The sequence below is a fragment of the Besnoitia besnoiti genome, chromosome VIII (assembly GCF_002563875.1).
Source record: "Besnoitia besnoiti strain Bb-Ger1 chromosome VIII, whole genome shotgun sequence".
NCBI lineage: Eukaryota > Apicomplexa > Conoidasida > Eucoccidiorida > Sarcocystidae > Besnoitia > Besnoitia besnoiti.
Window position 1 is genome coordinate 2,991,347 of NC_042363.1, and position 16,748 is coordinate 3,008,094.

The window sequence follows — 16,748 nt, forward strand, 5'->3', positions numbered from 1 at the left end:
GTCGGTGGCAGCGTGTGCGCTACCATGGACTTTGCGCGTGCACCGAGGACGGTATCGGCGGGAAAGCGTGCGGAAAGGGAAAAACCATGCAGAGGAACCTGCAATTGAAACTAGACAGCGGAGCACGTTCCAAGTGATTCCTCATCCTCCCGGCTTCGCGTCGGTTGAGTTTAAATTGTAACGGCCCCTGGCCTGTGCCCGCTGCGCAACCGACTTGCCGGTACATGTGGCCTCCAGTCTTTCTTCGCGAGCGTGTTGATCGGTGGCAGTCAAGTGGCCGCGAGAGCTAAGACTATGGGTCTACGAGGAACTCTGTCTCATTGGTGGCGATGCCGCCCGCGCCGCGCACCGAGTTGAGACGGTCGCTTCTTCGTCTGATGCGCTCGCGCAACTCGCTCACGAGGTCCTTCGCCCGGACGTCGCCCCCCACGCTCTGCTGCAAGTCGACCGATTCTGGGATGCAGGCGACTTGCCACTGGCAACTCTGCTTCCCCGTGGCGCGACAAAGGAGGTCGGTGTCCGACATGCCCCAGTAGATCTCTGCGCCCGCGGGGCGGTCGTCGCTCACGATGACCTCGTAGGCTCCTCCGGCTTCTTGCGCGGCTGCTTCCGCGGCCGCAAGGCCCTCGGCAGCCCTAGACGGGCTCGCCTGCGGCTCGTGCGAGGCCCCGCCAGCGAGCGCCCTGTCCTCTGCACTCTCGACTGGGGAGGCGTCCACGACGACGGGCTCGGCAACTCGCGGACGCAAAAACAAAAAACACTCGCACCAGTCGCCGCGCACATTCGTCTCGGCTTCGTGCTCAAGTCGCCTCGCCTCTGCAGCGCGACGCGAGGCCGCGGCCGCCACCTCTGCGTCCGCCGCCGCGGCAGATGCCCGCGTGGGTTTCGTGTAGCACTTCTTTTCCTCCCTCTCAGGCCCCCCCGTCGGTGCTCCCGATGCGCTCGCCACGCGGCTGCGGCCGAGCCAGGCACGCGCGTCTTGGGTGAGAGAGCTGGGGCGGCTGCTGGGTCCGCCAGTGACGCTCGCCAGCGGACTCCCACCCCTGCGTGGGTGCGAGGCGCCGTTTAGGTTGCACTCGGCTGCGATGCTGCTTGTGACAAGCAGTCGAATCCAGATTCCATCGAGCTTCCCAGCCTTGATTCGCTCGAAGCACGCACCGCCCTCCGGCGGGCAAGCGGCCTCGGCAGGAGCCGCAGATGCCTCTTTCGGTTCGGCAGCTGAAGCGCCCGACAGACCTCCGAGCCGCGCAACTCCCTCCCAGTCACTTGCCTTGCGCGGCGCGAGGGCGTCGCGGGAATGTGCTTCCCCGTTCCGCGCAGAAGCGGCGTTTCTCTGCGTCTTCGGACTCGCCCCGGAGATGCGCAGAGACGGGCCTTCCCTCCCAGTGCGCGAGGCCACGAAGGCGTCGAGGTCAGTCAGCAGACCGAAGAGGTAGGGGCGCTTTTCTTTCGCAGCTAGCAAGAGACCCAGCTGCAGCACGAGCTGCCTCCCTAGCTCCCGTTTCTGCGACAAGCTAGCTGCGTGCAGCTCTCTAGGCATCGCGTACGAAGACGGGAGGTAGTCCCCCAGCTCGCCCCGCGAGACGAGGATTTCGTTGATCATTCTAGTCGCGAGCGCCTCAGCGGCCTCGTCTCCGCGATGCGTCTTTTTCTGTACGTCGGTGGCCTTCGCTCCACGATCCTCGAGCTGCGTGTGCAGCGATGAACCCGCAGGCGGCCGCGACGCCGACGGAGGAACGTTCCCGAGCTCCTCCCCATCCGTGGTCGACTCTCGCCCGCCCTCGCTTTGTCTTCGACTCCCGTCACTCAGAGCCTCAAAGGAGCTCTCCGGCTGCGCACGGGCGAGCCGCCCGCGCGCCACGCCCGCCGCATCGGTGCTTCCGACGGAGTTCCTCGGTGCGCGTCTCCCTGCAGCTCCCTCACCGTCGTCTGAGATGCGTGGGGAGTCCTCCGCAACCGACGACGTATGCGCTGCAAGCAGCCTCGCGCGACTGAGTCGATTTTTCGCCTCTTCGCCGTCCCGCGGCGACGGGGACGCGGACTCCTCGCTATCCGAGCTGCGAACCGTTGCGCGTCTCGTAAATTGGGTCACGAGGTCCTTTACGAACCCATCTCGCACGCCGGCGCGCGCAGCCGCCTCGCTCGCGAAGGCCGCCGGCAACGAATGCCGCACGCCCCGCTGGCGAGCCGCCACGACGGCCGCGCGCGGCGACAGAACTGCGTCGGGCGCACGCAGACTGCTCGCGCGCGCCACGCCAGCCGCTGCCGCTGGTGCCGCAGCCTCCTTTGCAGAAGGTTTCTCCAGCCGCCCCGGCGAAGGGGCGCTGGACGCGGTGGTCGCGCTCAAGCAGCGGCTTCCAGACCGCGAGGTGTGAGGCGTGAAGAGATCGAAAACCGTGTGGCCCAGGAGCCACTCGCCAAGAAAGGCCGCCAGCCTGCAGTCCACACTGTGGAGGAGAGAGGCGTGCGCCGAGTGGTAGCGAGACGACGGATCGAAGGCGTAGCAGTTGTTGATCCGAAACATCAGCAACTGGCGCAGCGACAGAAAACCGACATCCGTCTGGACCGTGCTCACGTCGTTGGGAAGAAGCTGATGAAGCGAGATGTCGCCTGAAGGGAGGAAGCAGGGAAACGCCAGACCTCACATCCGAGCTCAGTGGAGGAAATAAAGACACACCCGAAAAACGAAACCACGGCTCCCAGGAGCAGCGCACGATCCACCTCAAAACAATCTAGCTGGTCTGCCCTTTCTGTGGAACAAGTCTGGACAGCCAAGCCGGCGGAGCCACAAAGGGGGGAACACGGGGTATCCTGCGAGCACCTAAGTGCGCCATAGTCAATGGAGGTATCCTCGTGAGTCGAAGACTTTCGGCGGATAAAGCTTCAGCCAGAGACAGCGTCCAGGCATGGCAGCGTGCCCCCGACACCTTTCGAGCCGCGCCGCCCTCTCTCGCCCCCCCTCGCAGAGACGTTCCTGCGCACCGCTTCAGAAGAGCGAAAAGCATGACTCACCCATCATGAGTTCCCGCATCAGCTTGCGTCCGCGGACGGCATCGTGGAAGGTCTCCAACTCGGCGATTTGCCTCCTGGCCTCAGGAGACGGGTCGCTCTCTTCCCACTGCCTCGTGGTCAGACTGGCGCGCGCGGCGAGGGCGCGGCCGCCGATGCCGTCCACCAGCGAGATTGCCAACAAGCCTTTCTTCATGATCGCAATTTCGCTTACCCCTGAGATGGTGCATAGAGGCACGGGCCTCAGGTGGTGGGCATCCGCCCACTTCGACAGCTTCGATCTCTGAGGCTCATCCTCCTCGCCGGTCGTGTGACCCGAGCCAGGCGCTGTATGGGGCAACGCCTGATTTTCTCTCGAATCGGACTCGTGGTCAGCAGCCGCGGGCACCTGACGCGGCACACTGGAATCCGCACAGGTCTCGGGAAGGCGAGCCTGTGCGGCTTCGGGGACGGCGGCGGCCGGCTGCAGAGGCAGGTCGTCTTCCCTTGGAGCGTTCTCAGGGGCCGCCCCATCACCATTTGGCCGCGGGCTAGCTAGGCCCGCTTGAGGAAAACTGGCAGCTGCGTCCCCACAGCTTCCGCACCGAGCGACGTCCCGCAACGAGCCAGCTCTGCTCAGGTACGCCGACGCCGAACGAGAAGTCCATGGGCAGACGCGAGCCCCGGGTGGAGGTGGGCAGCCAGGAGAGACATCCGCTGAAGGGGATGCCGCATCCGTCTCGCCCGAGAAATTCACATGACCACTCGTTGAACCGTAAACATGGCACGCCGATGAGAACGGCGAACCCTCAGCCGAAGTCTGCATAGTGCCGTCGTCTGCGAGGGGCGACCAAGAAGACGGCATCCGCCCCGCTGCCCTAAGGCCTGAGGCGGTCGGCGCCTCGCCCTCGCCGACGAGTACCCCGCTCAGACTGCGGTCGCCAGTTTGTTTCCCTGGCGCCCGGGCTTGTGCTACCGCCGCCGGATTGGGGAGTGAGGACCCCCACGGGTAAAACGACATGGCTACCGCGGTGAGAGACGTGGAAGAAAAACGACGGAAAAGACTTGCGCATGCCCAGAAAACCTAGAGCCTTCAAACAGGGAACGACGTGTTAGCCATAAAATAAAACACTCACTGAAAAACGAAGACACCTATGCAGCTCTGGTCCGATTTGCACACATCGGAGCCCCCATCACAGTAAAAGCTGCACGCCCTCATGCGCGGGATGCCCAGAGTGGCTGCTACCATAGTAGCATGACCCCAGAGGATCACGATCAGAGGAGAGAGAGGTGGAAATAAGCTTTCTGAAGCCGCAACAGGGAGTAGAAATCGCGTGTGAACCGGGGGTATGCGAGGCCACCTGTCTGCCGCACACTTACGAGGCGCTTTGTGTCGGGCGTGCCCTCCGCAAACAAGGAAGCCGAAGTCGAGGCATGGAACAGAAAGAAGAGCTAACGTACCAATGAAAAAGCCTAATGGGAGATAACCTCGTGAAGTGGCGGAAGGAAGTTTGCGCGAGTAGCTGCGTTTCGGTAACTTCCTCGCTCACACGAGTGCGCCGCAGCTGGCGTCTGTGGCGCACAAAACCGCATCATCTTCCAGATGAATGGGAAGGCAACTAGAGAGTTCTCAGTGATGCCGCATGGCCGTATGAAAATGCGATGATGCCTCGAGAAGACACCAACACCCTTTCCCCATTTAGTTTACGCTGCACTGCATGTCGCAAGTGAACGCAGCACTAGAACACGAGAAGGGCTGAAGGAGCCGCTAACACATGTAGAGAGCCACATGAAAAAACGGATATAACGCCGATATCAGACAAGGTCATTCTTTTGGCATATCCTGGTCTTGCAATCAAAAGCAAACAAAGGGAAAACGAATGCTGACGACAAAGCATGCAGGGACCAAGATGGTCCCGTTCGTGCTAGTAAAAGCGTCAGCCACGGACCAAAAAAAAACCTGCCTATGCACATCTTCTCCAAAATCCTCAATCCCGTGCGGAATCACATGACTTAATAGAGAGTAAGACTACAATGCTAAGGAGGGCAGTTGTCAGGGAGCCGAAACTCACGCAGCCACTGGCGTGCGTCACAGCGGCTGGCAGCCTACCAGGGTCGCCGCACCCTTTGGGTAATCTTCCCGAAGCACGGGACGATGCTTCTGGGCAGGAGGATTCCGTGGGGTGGAAGGATCCGTCCTGCGCCTCACGCACTTTTCCAACAGGACACAACCGACCTAATAAGATTCTTTCACAAGCGATTCGCAAGAGGTGCTGAAACTGGTAGAGACGGTATCGCATTTCCGTGTTTGCGGAGATACACCATAGTGAGCACGAGGAGTCTTCAGTGCCGGAGCATGGCTTTCAGTGCTACGGAAACAACAAGTAGGAACTACGATGGTGGCAATGTGGTAGATGCTGGCAGTGCTGTAGAGAGGTCTCATTGGGCACCGTCTGGCTGGCCTTTCACAAGCCATGTTGGGATCTATTACCGCAGGAAACATATTTGGTAGTTCATACACCCGTCTGGCAAGGTCATGATTGAAAGCAGGAAGTATAAAGCTTAGGTCTGTGGCGCGTCTCTCGTTCATCGTCCCTGCAAACCTGACGCTTCGCGCGTTCCGGAAGACGGAGCGGCTCCCGCGTCTCCCATTATACCCACAAAGCAGTTCTATAAAACGACCAACAACGATATTGTCGGTCTGCGACAATGAAAATGTCGTATTCAGGAGGGTCCCACGCAGGCGGCGACACACATATGTTGTAGTCCTGCTCTCGATGAGAAGCTTGCTGAAGGATGCCGGAAGTCGTTTCTGGCGGTCAAGCATCATCAGTGTTTATCGAACTCTTCTGTGCCTGCCATCAGTAGATTAAGTGTCATATCTAGAGTCTGCCCGTCACGATCTAACCTGCCTCCGAGCCTGCCTCAATTCATAAACCAGGCGCTCATTACGGAGCAAGGCCCACTCTACAAGCTCAGTAAATATCTTCATCTCGAGCCCTTCGAACTGCAGGAATCGCAACGTCATGTAGCGTCAAAATCAGCAAGCCAGTCGCCTTACATCTAGTGAATCCAGCTCGTCAATAGCCTTTTGCAGCATCGCCGCAAATTCGTCAGCCCTGCTCGGTTGGATTCACATGTTGCCCCATCCACTAGCCTGGAAGTTTGCATTACTTTATCGGTTCCCCGCCAACAAACTCCGGCTGATACGCCATTGTGACTCCTTTCTATAAGCTGGCGCTACGTTAACACGACAGATACGGCCAACTCTATATGTAAAGTCTCGGTTGTTTCGTCAAAACTCGCTGATGCCTGCAAATCCAGGTGCCAACGCCACTGACACTGCTCGGCTACTGGAGCAGCTCTTCAGTCTTGCCCCATAAAGAAACAGGATGGAAAAGTTCAACAGGCGACAACCGGAATCCCCATCACGCGAGCATGTCGGCACTACAGCGCAGGACAAGGACCACTGAATTCCCACTAAGTGAGCGGTGTACATCCAGCACCCTCAAATCCGGGAACAGGCCAACAGACTGTGTGTGTGTGTGCGATCTGTATGTAAAAGCAACAGAAGGTGCGAACGGCAAAAGCTCAGCGCCGGCCGCCATGCTAGGGAAAATCGATAATTCAACGTGTCAGCTGTTTGTTTTCTTGGCATTCTCGGCGATCCCTTGCGAAGGTCTCCCTCCGGCTAAAACCTGCAAACGTTTTCTGCGGCGAACCGTAGTGGCCACGGCGTGGAACACCAAAATCACTGATGCACACGATACACGTATCACGACCACAGTAAGACAGAGGATGCGAGACGCTACAATCGACGGAATTGGCCTGCAGTTGAAAAGAACGAAATTTCTGGAAATAAGATTCAAACTCGGAACTTGAGGGGATGAGCAAAAGCTGGGCTCGCAAGCAAAGGTGCGCCATATGGGGGGTCTGCTGAATGACTCAGTTTGATGAAGCCTCTCTGCTGCTGAGGGCCTGACTCAGAGAGACCCGGCATTCGCCAGCGATGGGTCCCAATGTTACGAGGTAGCAGATGTGATGAAGAGTAAAACTTATTCGCGCTCACGTCAACGAGAAGCCACTTGCACTAAACTTCAACAATTCTTTGCCCGCCTATTCATTATCCTGGCCGTAACACTCATTCACCATAACGGAAGGACGCACCATCTGCCTTCCGATGTGCCCAATCCACGACTCCTTTTCTTGGTTGTTGTCGGCTATAAGAAAAAAGACGCGATTTGGAGTGTCCACTCGAAAAGCATTCTCTTTCTGTATGTCCTCATCCGCACTCTTCACGGTACTGCAGTCTCTCAAGTAAAGAACCTGCAAAAAGCACACACGCCGGTACCAGAAAAAACGGTCTTTATGCACCTCATCACGCTCGCGTGAGCCATAGCTGCGCCAGCATAATGCACACCTCTTGTGTCACGATGGTGACATTCGTACGTCATCCATGCCCAATACTGTGTGTCGCCTGGTCCGACTAGCATTGAGGAACCTAAGGACAGCTAATCCTTGGGGTGCACATTCGTGAAGACTCGCCACCGCTGACGAGCCCTCTCGTGTTGCACGTACCTCAGTTGGCTTAGACCTGTAGATATCCGAAGTCTTGTAGCTGCACAGGCAGTACGGAGTCAAAACGAACCAGCGTCGTCTCCAGTCCTTGAGGAACTTTGATTGCTTGCACAGCCAGCCTTCTTTTACCACATCACCCCGGCCGATGGTGATGTCGGAACTAGATGACTGAAAGGGGTTCATCTTCGCCGAGAAGCATGAGCTCTGTATGTGACACGGCACGTCCCGCTATCCTCAGACTCCGTGAAAGAACACCCGCTAATCAAGACAACGACAGGTCCGTGGCGGGAATAATGTCTTCCGGCAGGCCGCCGTCCAAGGCATACAACACAACGGAGTACGGGGGCCGGCCCGGTTGACTTCCCGAACAGTGGCTTTATTAGAGGAACTAGCCAAAAAGATATGTAGAATATTTTATTGTGCACGCCAAAACGACTTGCAACGAGACCGAGACCAAACGCAATAACTGAGACACGGAAGAAACTAGGGCTCCCAACCCAAGCGTTGCTCAGGACTCCGGCACTAGCCACTATACGTTATCACAATAACCCAGTCGAATATACGTCAGCTCAAGCTGGTAGGCGTAATTACTTACATCATAAGGGAGGACCTCGTGGTGCCGAAAAGAATTAGTCAAGATACAGGTACGCAAGAATTTATCGGCTCTGATTGTGCCGCTGTCCTAGCAGGATTTGCATGCGCTGAATGCCCGCTGTCCGGAATTGGCGGCTACACGCAGAAAGCTGGAACGAACGTGCTGCTTCGAAAACCGAGAACGCACAACTGTGACCTGGGATGAAGCATCACCTTTGAGTGTGTTTAAGCCCTGGTTCTTGTGCTGTGGAGTAAATCTGCCGCTTTGGGGGCGCCGTGCTGCAGTATTTGCTCCTGTCTTCTTGGCTCGACTCTCGTTAAGGTCCGCGGCGTAACTCAGTGTGCAAGGCTGTCGCCTGATGCGAGTACGTCAGGAAAGAATAATCACGAACAACCACCCTTTTTTCTTCGTACCGCTATATGCATTGCAACAGAAACACGGGTTGCATCACAAGGTTTTGCTAGTGCTCTGTTGAACAGGCGTATTCCCTTGCTCGTGACGATCCGCGAACACGATTGGGCTTCATACAGGTCACCACACGGATGCAGTCTATCTACTCTGGCAGGTCACAGAAATCTTTTGTCCTTGGGCGCACGCCGCATGCTGCCTGATTGCTGGTATAGCTGGCTTTTATGGATTCTTCTCTAGATCCGCAAGGACTATGGCTAAGAGCCACGTAGCATTCGACGATGCGTCTGGCGGGTCCGTCAGGCTTGACTGGGCGCAACGACGAACTTACGCGCAAGCTAGTGCATCTAGAAATAAAACGGTGCTTCTTGCCTTTGCTGGAAGTACTTGGTAGACAATGGCTTTGTGGGGGTGATCCTGAGGTTATTCACTATGCGAAGATGTACCTTGACGAACCGACTGCGAGGCCTGAGCCATGCTTCGCTTGCTTATTGAAACAGATACCACAGTCTTGGGGCTGAGGTCAGGCAAGGTACTGTTACAGGTTCTGTGCCTGGATGGCTGTAACCTACATCAGCACTATTTCCCAGTGCCCTAGTGCAGAGGCACGGTAGTCCTCGTACGAAGGAATCACTTATATTATATCGCGAGTGCTCGCCTGAATCATTGTTTTGAGATCGGCTGCAGCGCAGCGCGTAGGTTGCTGATTGAAACGTGCTTCATGTCTGTTTTCCGGGTTTGACATTGGTGCTCTGCCTCTAGCTTGACTTCACTGAAACCAGCGTACTGTAGCACTACGTCTGAGGACCGTTCGAATGGAGTGACGATGCAAACTACATATCTGCGGCAAAATAGTAGCACCATGCCACTTTCTCCTGTAGTTGTTGGCGAGGACAACACCGCAGCTGGATCATGATATTCCACGGTGGCGATCGCTGGCATCAACTCAGCTGCACCTCTGTCCGTAACGAGACTCGTAAACGATAGCTATTTCAACAAGGCAATGTGGGGGTCATCAGGCAAGGACCGAGATCCAATCAGCACCTGGATGCAACAGGTGGCGGGCGCCTACCCTGCGTGCCATATGAGGTCACTCATTGCGCGCTTCTGTGACGGCGCGCTCTAAGAAGCTCAGCGTGTTGACCCGCTGAATGTGGAACCTTCGTATGATGCAGGTATTTGGTTCTCTTACGGTACTCGTCACATCAAAGCCCCGGTGCGCAAAGGCCTGATCAAGCTATCCTGACGGTAATGGAACTCGAATCGAAGTTGTCGCTTCCCATATCTTGTGGTGGTGTTCGATTTCCTTCAGGAAACACACGACGTGTGCACACACATGTCAGCCTGGAAATGCTGTGTACTTCCTGGTTGTTGTCCTTCCAGAAGCACTGGCGTCTCACGCTTCTATTGCGTCTCCGGCCTTTAGAGATCTCCGTGTTTTCCTTCTACCAGCCAGCCTTCATCGAGGTCTGTGGCAATCGTGCCCACCCCGGATGCTTGAGAAGGATTCAAAGGCTTCTTGACACCCTCGGAGAATCCGTGTGATCCCACAATCTTTGTTGTCAGTGACGGCGGAGGGTGGGTCGATACGCCGACGTTTGCTGGGAGATTGACAGGCGGGAGGGGGAAAAAGTCGAGCCGTCGCAGAGCCTGGTGGCAGTCAAACAAGCAAAACAAGCGCCTGCGTAACGCGGCCATAATGACTAATGCCGAGGACAGTGGAACACACAACCGAAACAGCCGTCATATGTGGCGCGGAATCGATGCAGGTGGACGGTAGCAAACGAGATCTACGCGGGGGCAAGACTCTGAGTCTGATCCTCCCCAGTCCTTCCTCCACTGTCGCCGCCGCATGACCTCCAGGTTGCTTTCCGTTTCCGCCATACACGAAGACGCAGAGCGAAACTGAAAGCAGACGGTGAACCGATCCGCTGAATCGTTCGGCTCATTCGGAAACAAATGCAAATCGCACATTTGGCGCACGGTATCACGCTAGGCTTACCCTGTCTTCTTCGGCCTGGTTTGGCAGTAAAAACTCCTCCCAGGACTCGTCCATCTGGACGCGCCGCTCTTTGACAAGCCAGTCCTCGGGGCCTAGCAACTGACGAATCGTGCTCACAGCCTCTTGTAAGCCCAAGCCGAACCGAGCGGAAACACCTGGTACGAATTCATACAAAGAAAGCAACACGGCAACCGATGTTAAACCGAGTACCACTACCAGCAACGAAACCCGATTAGTCGGTCGAGACGGAAATGGGTGTAGGGGTTCGGGTGCCAGAACGTCGCGAGGTAGAAGCAAGCGGGTTCGCTGCAAGAGTCCGTACACAAGCCTCAACCTGGCAAAAAACAAACGGGTTTAGGGATAGGGTAACCCTAAACCCGTTTCCATGCCGTTCCGCCACTCTAGTTGAGCTGTGAGTAAGCGCCGAGAAAAAGGCATTCGGCAGAACTCACCGACAATCGGGATCTCGGGATACTGGCTCCGCAGGCGGTAATATAGAGAGTCGAGGTGATAGAGCGACCCCCGGTGAAGGGCGTCGCACTTTGTGGCGATGATCTGAAAGGAGCATCAAGCGCATACACAGGAAATAGAAACAAATCATGCCAGACGTGGCTGCCGCGTCGCACACACAGACGACAACAAAAGACTAGAAGACAAAACAGCCAATCCATTCTGGCCGCCACCTTGCCAACACCATGCACGTTCCTCCGTTAGTCTTCCACGGCGCTACCTCAACCAACGCACTGTTGCCAACGCAACCCCGTTCGGCTGCGTGTGATGCCTCAGCACCAAGCTCAATCGCTTCAGACTCTCACACACCGTCACTCGCCTTCAAATGGTGCCGACGCCTGCCACGGCCCCCCCTCCGCTCCCGCCCGCTCCCCACGACCTTCCACCCCTGAACGCATACTGTAGCACGGCGTTCAGATAACAGGTATCCGTCGAGCTCGCCAACGCGGTGTGTACATACCAACTCCTTCTTGCCTTCGTTGTCTTTGCGATGCTTCATGACCTCTTCTCGCAAATACAAGAAGTCCTCGAGCGGGTCACCCTGTCCGGTAACGCCTGCGTAGTGCGCTTCGCCAGCCTCGCCCTCTGAGGGCGACCCCTGGAAGTCTGTATCTCCAGTCAGCAGCAGACGATCCTTCTCCTCTTTGATCGCAGGCCGGCGGTGGACGGAGCTCCCCCGGGCGACATCGATCACGTAGACAAGCAGGCGAGACCGATACAAGTGCCGGAGGACGCGCATGCCCCTTTTTTTGTCCTGCACAGCCACGACACACCGGGAAGAGACAGTCAAAGGAACGCCCATTCGCGTATGTGCTGATGTCAGCCCCGTTCCGCCAAAAACGCGCTCTGACCCCAAAGCGATCGAAGTGGAATCCGAGTGAACTCCAGTTCATGCGTATCCAGCGGGGAGACGCGTGCCCCCGCGCTTGCCTGAAGGCCGCTTGCTGCCATCGATGCACTGGCAACGAATGCTGGAGCCGGCAAACGTGCGGCGCTCGCGCAGTTGCTTCTTCCAACGTAAATGATACGGGATGCGGAAACCGCGCCGGCGCACAATGGCATGATGAACCGTGTCGCCGATCTCAATATCCTTCTACAGGGATTATTCCACATCATTTATGCTCTAGCGTAATATATGGAGCCGTCGAGCGTTCGTATTGTACCGCTTGGTCGGTGCTTACCTGATGCGCTCCGGGGCAAAGCGCAGGCAGATCCATGAGCTTGAACTCCACCCCATCGACGTAGCGCAGCGTGCCGATGTGTGGTCTGCGCGTTTGTAGGCCTTCCGAACCGATCTTGGATTGGTATCTACAGACAACAAGCCAAGACCTCGTCCACGGGCGGCTTTCGCAGACAACGTCCGGTCCTTCCCAGCCACTTGGCTGAACCACATCACGCAGCTGCTGCCGATGCACATGCGGCGCTGGAAACAGAGCGCGAGACATCAGCCCCTCCGACGCATGCAAGCGGCAAAAGCAAGGTGACAAATCAGGCCGCCGGCGTTGCACCGCGCGACAGCGGCCCCCCCCTCCCCCGCGGTTTATGCGCACCTGGTGACAGCTGCAGCAAAGGCGGTCTTTCCGCTGTTTGGCGCGCCGAGCAGCGCGACGTCGTTCAGCAAGCGCAGCTCCAGCTCGAGGGAATTCCGTTCGCCCGGCTCCGGAGGCCTGCCGTCTTTCTTCTTGAAGGTGCTTGGAGCGATGCCGCCTCGCCCCCTGCGGCCACCATGAGGCTCTGCTTGTCGAAAAGCAGCTGGTACCTGAGCGCGCGCGAGACGGAGTGCAAACGCGACCAACTGACCTCAGTGCGCTTCTTACAGCCCTGCAGATTCAGCGTTTTGTGCCACGGGGAGAGGCACGCGCACGCTGCGCGGCAGAGACAGAATTCACTGAAAGGAGACCCGCAAGGTGGGCGTCGCTCACCAGAAAATGCTCTCCTTGTACCGGCGGCCCTCGCGGCTGAGGCGCCCGGTCGGCACGCGCTTCCTCACGATTGTGCCTAGCGGAACCTGAAAACGAAGATGGCGACGAACGCCGACGGTCACGCGCAAGACGCGAGTCGTGTTTGAAATGAACTCAGGCGGAAATACACGTCCAGATGAGCCAGCGCGGACGAGTTTCAAAGACAGCGGTGTGCACCCGCTCGCAGCTGTCAATGCGCAGGCTTCAGTCCACGCACACAGCTGAACTGATATCTGCTCCTCGTTCGGTGCCGGGTATATGCAACTGGAAGCCACAGCAGGCGCGCGAAGAACGCTCGCCAAAAGCGCAGGCAAAGGCGTGCAACTGCAGCGATCGCGCGGGCTCCGTAGAGCCCTCTCTACGAGCGCCAAAGACCGCCCCGCCGCCGACCCCTCCCGGCACTATCCGAGTCCCAGGGGAGTGGAAGGCCACTGCGCAGCGTAAGCTGTGAGCGGATTCAGGGCCTCTCCAGGATGTCGCTTCCCTCACTTTTATGACTTTGTCCTTCGCATGCAGGCCGCGACTGGTGCCTTCGCCGTCCCCGCCGTCGTCGGCTCGCAGCGTTTCTTCGAGCTGAAGAAAGTCGTGGCACTTTATGTCCGCCTCCAAAATCACATTCCCGCCGTGGCCGCCGTAGCCTGGACCGCGGAAGTTGCGGCTTCTGCGCAAGCAGTCGCAGCGCACGAAACACATTCACCACGAACGCCGCACGCAAGAGACCCCAACACAGTCGCGACGAGCTCGCGGCGGAAATGAGAGGCAAACAGACCTGCGGAAAGACCAGTGAGCAGCTGGAGCGTCGTACTAACAGACCGCGTATAACTGGAAGACTGCCATGACACGCGGGGACGGCGACACACGCTCCGCAGCACGCCAGCATGCAGCCCTGAACCTTCAGTGTATACGAATGCGCATATGTGTAAGCTTCTATCCATGCATTCGCAGACACATAACTGAGCCAATGACAGATGTTGCGCCTAAATCGAAAAACACAACACCACCAGCATCCTCAAGTCGCCCGTCCACAGTCGTAACTGAATTACTTATCCTGCTCCCCTGCACCTCCGCCGTCGCCGTGGTTCCGCGCCCACATCGCACCGACGCGAAGGATCGCGGAGCTCACGTACGAGGTCTAGTATGAAAACAGGTCAAACAAACGTGTGCTTACATACCAATACATATATATATATACAATACAGTTACGCAGTGCCAAGCGTTGTATGTTTGTCGAAGCCGAATGGATAGACGGTCGCTTCAAGCATGTACATGCGCACCGGACTGCGTTTTGCTTCGGTTTGCCGCCGTTACCGGCCTTCGCCTCGCACCACATGAAGTCCACAAAAGGCTTCTCGTAGCGCGGAAAGTTCTCAACGTCTTCTTCCGTCAAGCTCTTCATCACGCTCCAACACGAGGAGGACGCAGGAGGCGGCGCCGCGGAAGACACCGGCGAAGAGCCAGAAGGCGACACAAGAAAGGACGACGCATGCGGCGGCGGGCCTTCCGGCGCCGCGGAAGCAAGCGAAGAGCTGGCAGCTGACAGCTGGCGCGGAGCCGTGAGATCATCCGCGCCAAAAAGGCAAGAGGCCGTCAGAGAGGCCTCGGTGACCTCTGCATCCTCCAGTGAGACGCTCTCGCGGATGCGGTGTCTCTTCAGAGTCCGGAAGGATCTCCGGCGGCCTATGAGGAGGTCGCGGCCGGGGCTGTCGAGGAGCTGTGGCTCGCCTGTCGTCTCTGCCGTCATCGAGGACGCGTCGATGACTGTCTCGTCTGCGCCCGCGGCGGCGTCTGTGGAGACTTCTTCCTGCTCGAGGGGGTCGGTTTTACTCACCCTCGAGGCCTTCAGCTCTGCCAGCACGCGCTCCAGCCGCGCAAAACTCGCAAAGCGCCGGCGTAGCGAACGTGAAGAAGACAAACCCGCGACAAGCGGCGAGCCCCCGACCGACGCCCAGAGAAGGCCAGACGAGTCTAACGGGTCTGAGGACGCGGCAAGCGGCGCGGAGACGCGAGAGGCAAGCGGAGACGGAGGGGAGCAGGGCGTCGCGGGAATCACAGCAGGCGGTGAGGGCAACACCCGCGAGCCTGCCAAAGAGCCAAGCGAAACAAAAGACGGAAACGACTGAGCGGAACAAAACGAGAGAGGGGATCCCAGAGACAGTGAAGAGGGAGAATGAAACGCGAATGCCGATCCCCGCGCTAGGAGAGAATGCGGCGAGCCCCTTGGCGAAGAGACGTCATCGCTTGCCGCACGTGTGGAGGCGGCGCGCCAGTGAGGCCGCTCGGCAGCACAGAATGCGCACTGAGGTTGTGAACAGCGCGCGCCCTCCTGTCGCCGCGGAGGCGCCAAGCGGAAAGCGCTTTGCGGCGAAGAAGACGAAAGCGAAGACGAGGGGCGGGAGACGTGGAACCACGGGAGCGAAGCCGCGCTACGACAGGGCGAGGACACAGAAGAGGCAGACGACGAGGGAGGCGACGGCGGACCCGAAGGAGCCGACTGCCGGGGAGAACTAACAGAGAGGTGAGAGAAACGTCGCGCAGGGGGCACAAGGAGGTGCGCGCGTTGCTTCATGGGCTTCTCGAGTTCAGAACTCAGCAATCGCCGCTGAGACGAGACGGCATGCGCGTTCTCTGTTGCATCTCGATCCCGTGTGAAACACGACACCGCTCTCAACGCGCTGCGCCCGTCTGTCTTTCGGCTTGCGTTGCTTTGCCCCCAAAGGCCGCAGAGCGCTCCTTCAGCCTCTTCGCCACTCCTGGGATGCTGGCCTGAGACAGCAGACGAAGAAGCGACGATGGAGGCTTTGAGGCGGTCGCGAGAGCTGGCGGCGGCCGCACAAGAAGGCAAACCGAGGGAAGGAAAGAAAGGATGCGCGGGCGCCGCGGCAGACAGGAACAGAGGCCGAGGGAGGATATCAGATCCACGCGAGGAGACGCCATCGAAGCAGAGACGGAGGGAACGGCGAATCGCCTCACACTGTGAGCAGCGCGCCATGGTGATGAGTGCGATCCTCGGATATATGCGGAGCTTGTGGCTTTCACGCGAGACGTTTCGGGAGTAGGGCTTACGCGCCTCGCCTCCGTCGAAGCCTCTCTCTCCAGAGATTCAGATGATGCACTCAAAAGGGGCGCTAGCGAAAACACGCCGTCACGCAGAGGGGCACTCAGAAGCCATCTCGCCTAGCCTTGTTCGCCCTAGGCGCCCCCTACAGCGCCTCAGAAAGAAGAAATGGCAGGGGCGTTGTTCGCGAGCGGCCTCAGTCGAAGTGGGACAGACTCGACGCAGACATCAGGAGACGACCCGGAAAACCCCCGAAAGGCAAGACACATCGCCATCTGCGAGAGATACGCACACGCCCTAAACACCCGAAAAAGCACTTGGGAAGACTGGTGAAACAAGACACAGTGTCTGGACGTGAGCAGACCCAGGGACTCAAACTGTTTCAGAATGAGTCTCTTGATGTCAGGCGTTGCATGCGGAGGCGCGTAACGCGCATGCCACAGTTCCTTTTCAAAAAGAACACAAGATAAAGTGCGAGAGTCCAAGAAAGACGGGCAGAAGTCAAGTTGGAGGCAGGCGGTCTGCCGTCTATGCTATGCAGCCATTTTGGGAGCGACCGCGTGCATCTGCTCATTCAAGTTCTTTAAAGCAAACGTGCATGCATGCAGTGTGTGGCTGCAGAGGTCGCCAGCTCGAGGAAACAGGTCTGCC

General features: G+C 58.0%; 3 protein-coding genes across 3 annotated transcripts; all 3 read right to left on the minus strand.

Moving 5' to 3' along the window:
- Positions 1–292: 292 nt before the first annotated feature.
- Positions 293–4,009, minus strand: BESB_085360 (uncharacterized protein; the record flags this gene model as incomplete). The annotated part of the gene is made up of 2 exons (XM_029366886.1): positions 293–2,610; positions 3,013–4,009. 2 exons carry the CDS (start codon positions 4,007–4,009, stop codon positions 293–295), a joined length of 3,315 nt encoding a protein of 1,104 aa, XP_029217346.1.
- Positions 4,010–7,104: 3,095 nt separating this feature from the next.
- On the minus strand, positions 7,105–7,749 carry BESB_085370 (AtPH1 family protein; the record flags this gene model as incomplete). Its single annotated transcript, XM_029366887.1, has 2 exons — positions 7,105–7,314; positions 7,567–7,749. The coding sequence occupies 2 exons, from the start codon at positions 7,747–7,749 to the stop codon at positions 7,105–7,107; spliced, it is 393 nt and encodes a 130-aa protein (XP_029217347.1).
- A 2,242-nt stretch (positions 7,750–9,991) lies between these two features.
- Positions 9,992–16,031, minus strand: BESB_085380 (GTP-binding protein; the record flags this gene model as incomplete). Its single annotated transcript, XM_029366888.1, has 10 exons — positions 9,992–10,219; positions 10,572–10,726; positions 11,024–11,126; positions 11,542–11,835; positions 12,263–12,389; positions 12,632–12,796; positions 13,004–13,089; positions 13,532–13,703; positions 14,317–15,121; positions 15,290–16,031. 10 exons carry the CDS (start codon positions 16,029–16,031, stop codon positions 9,992–9,994), a joined length of 2,877 nt encoding a protein of 958 aa, XP_029217348.1.
- Positions 16,032–16,748: the final 717 nt, after the last annotated feature.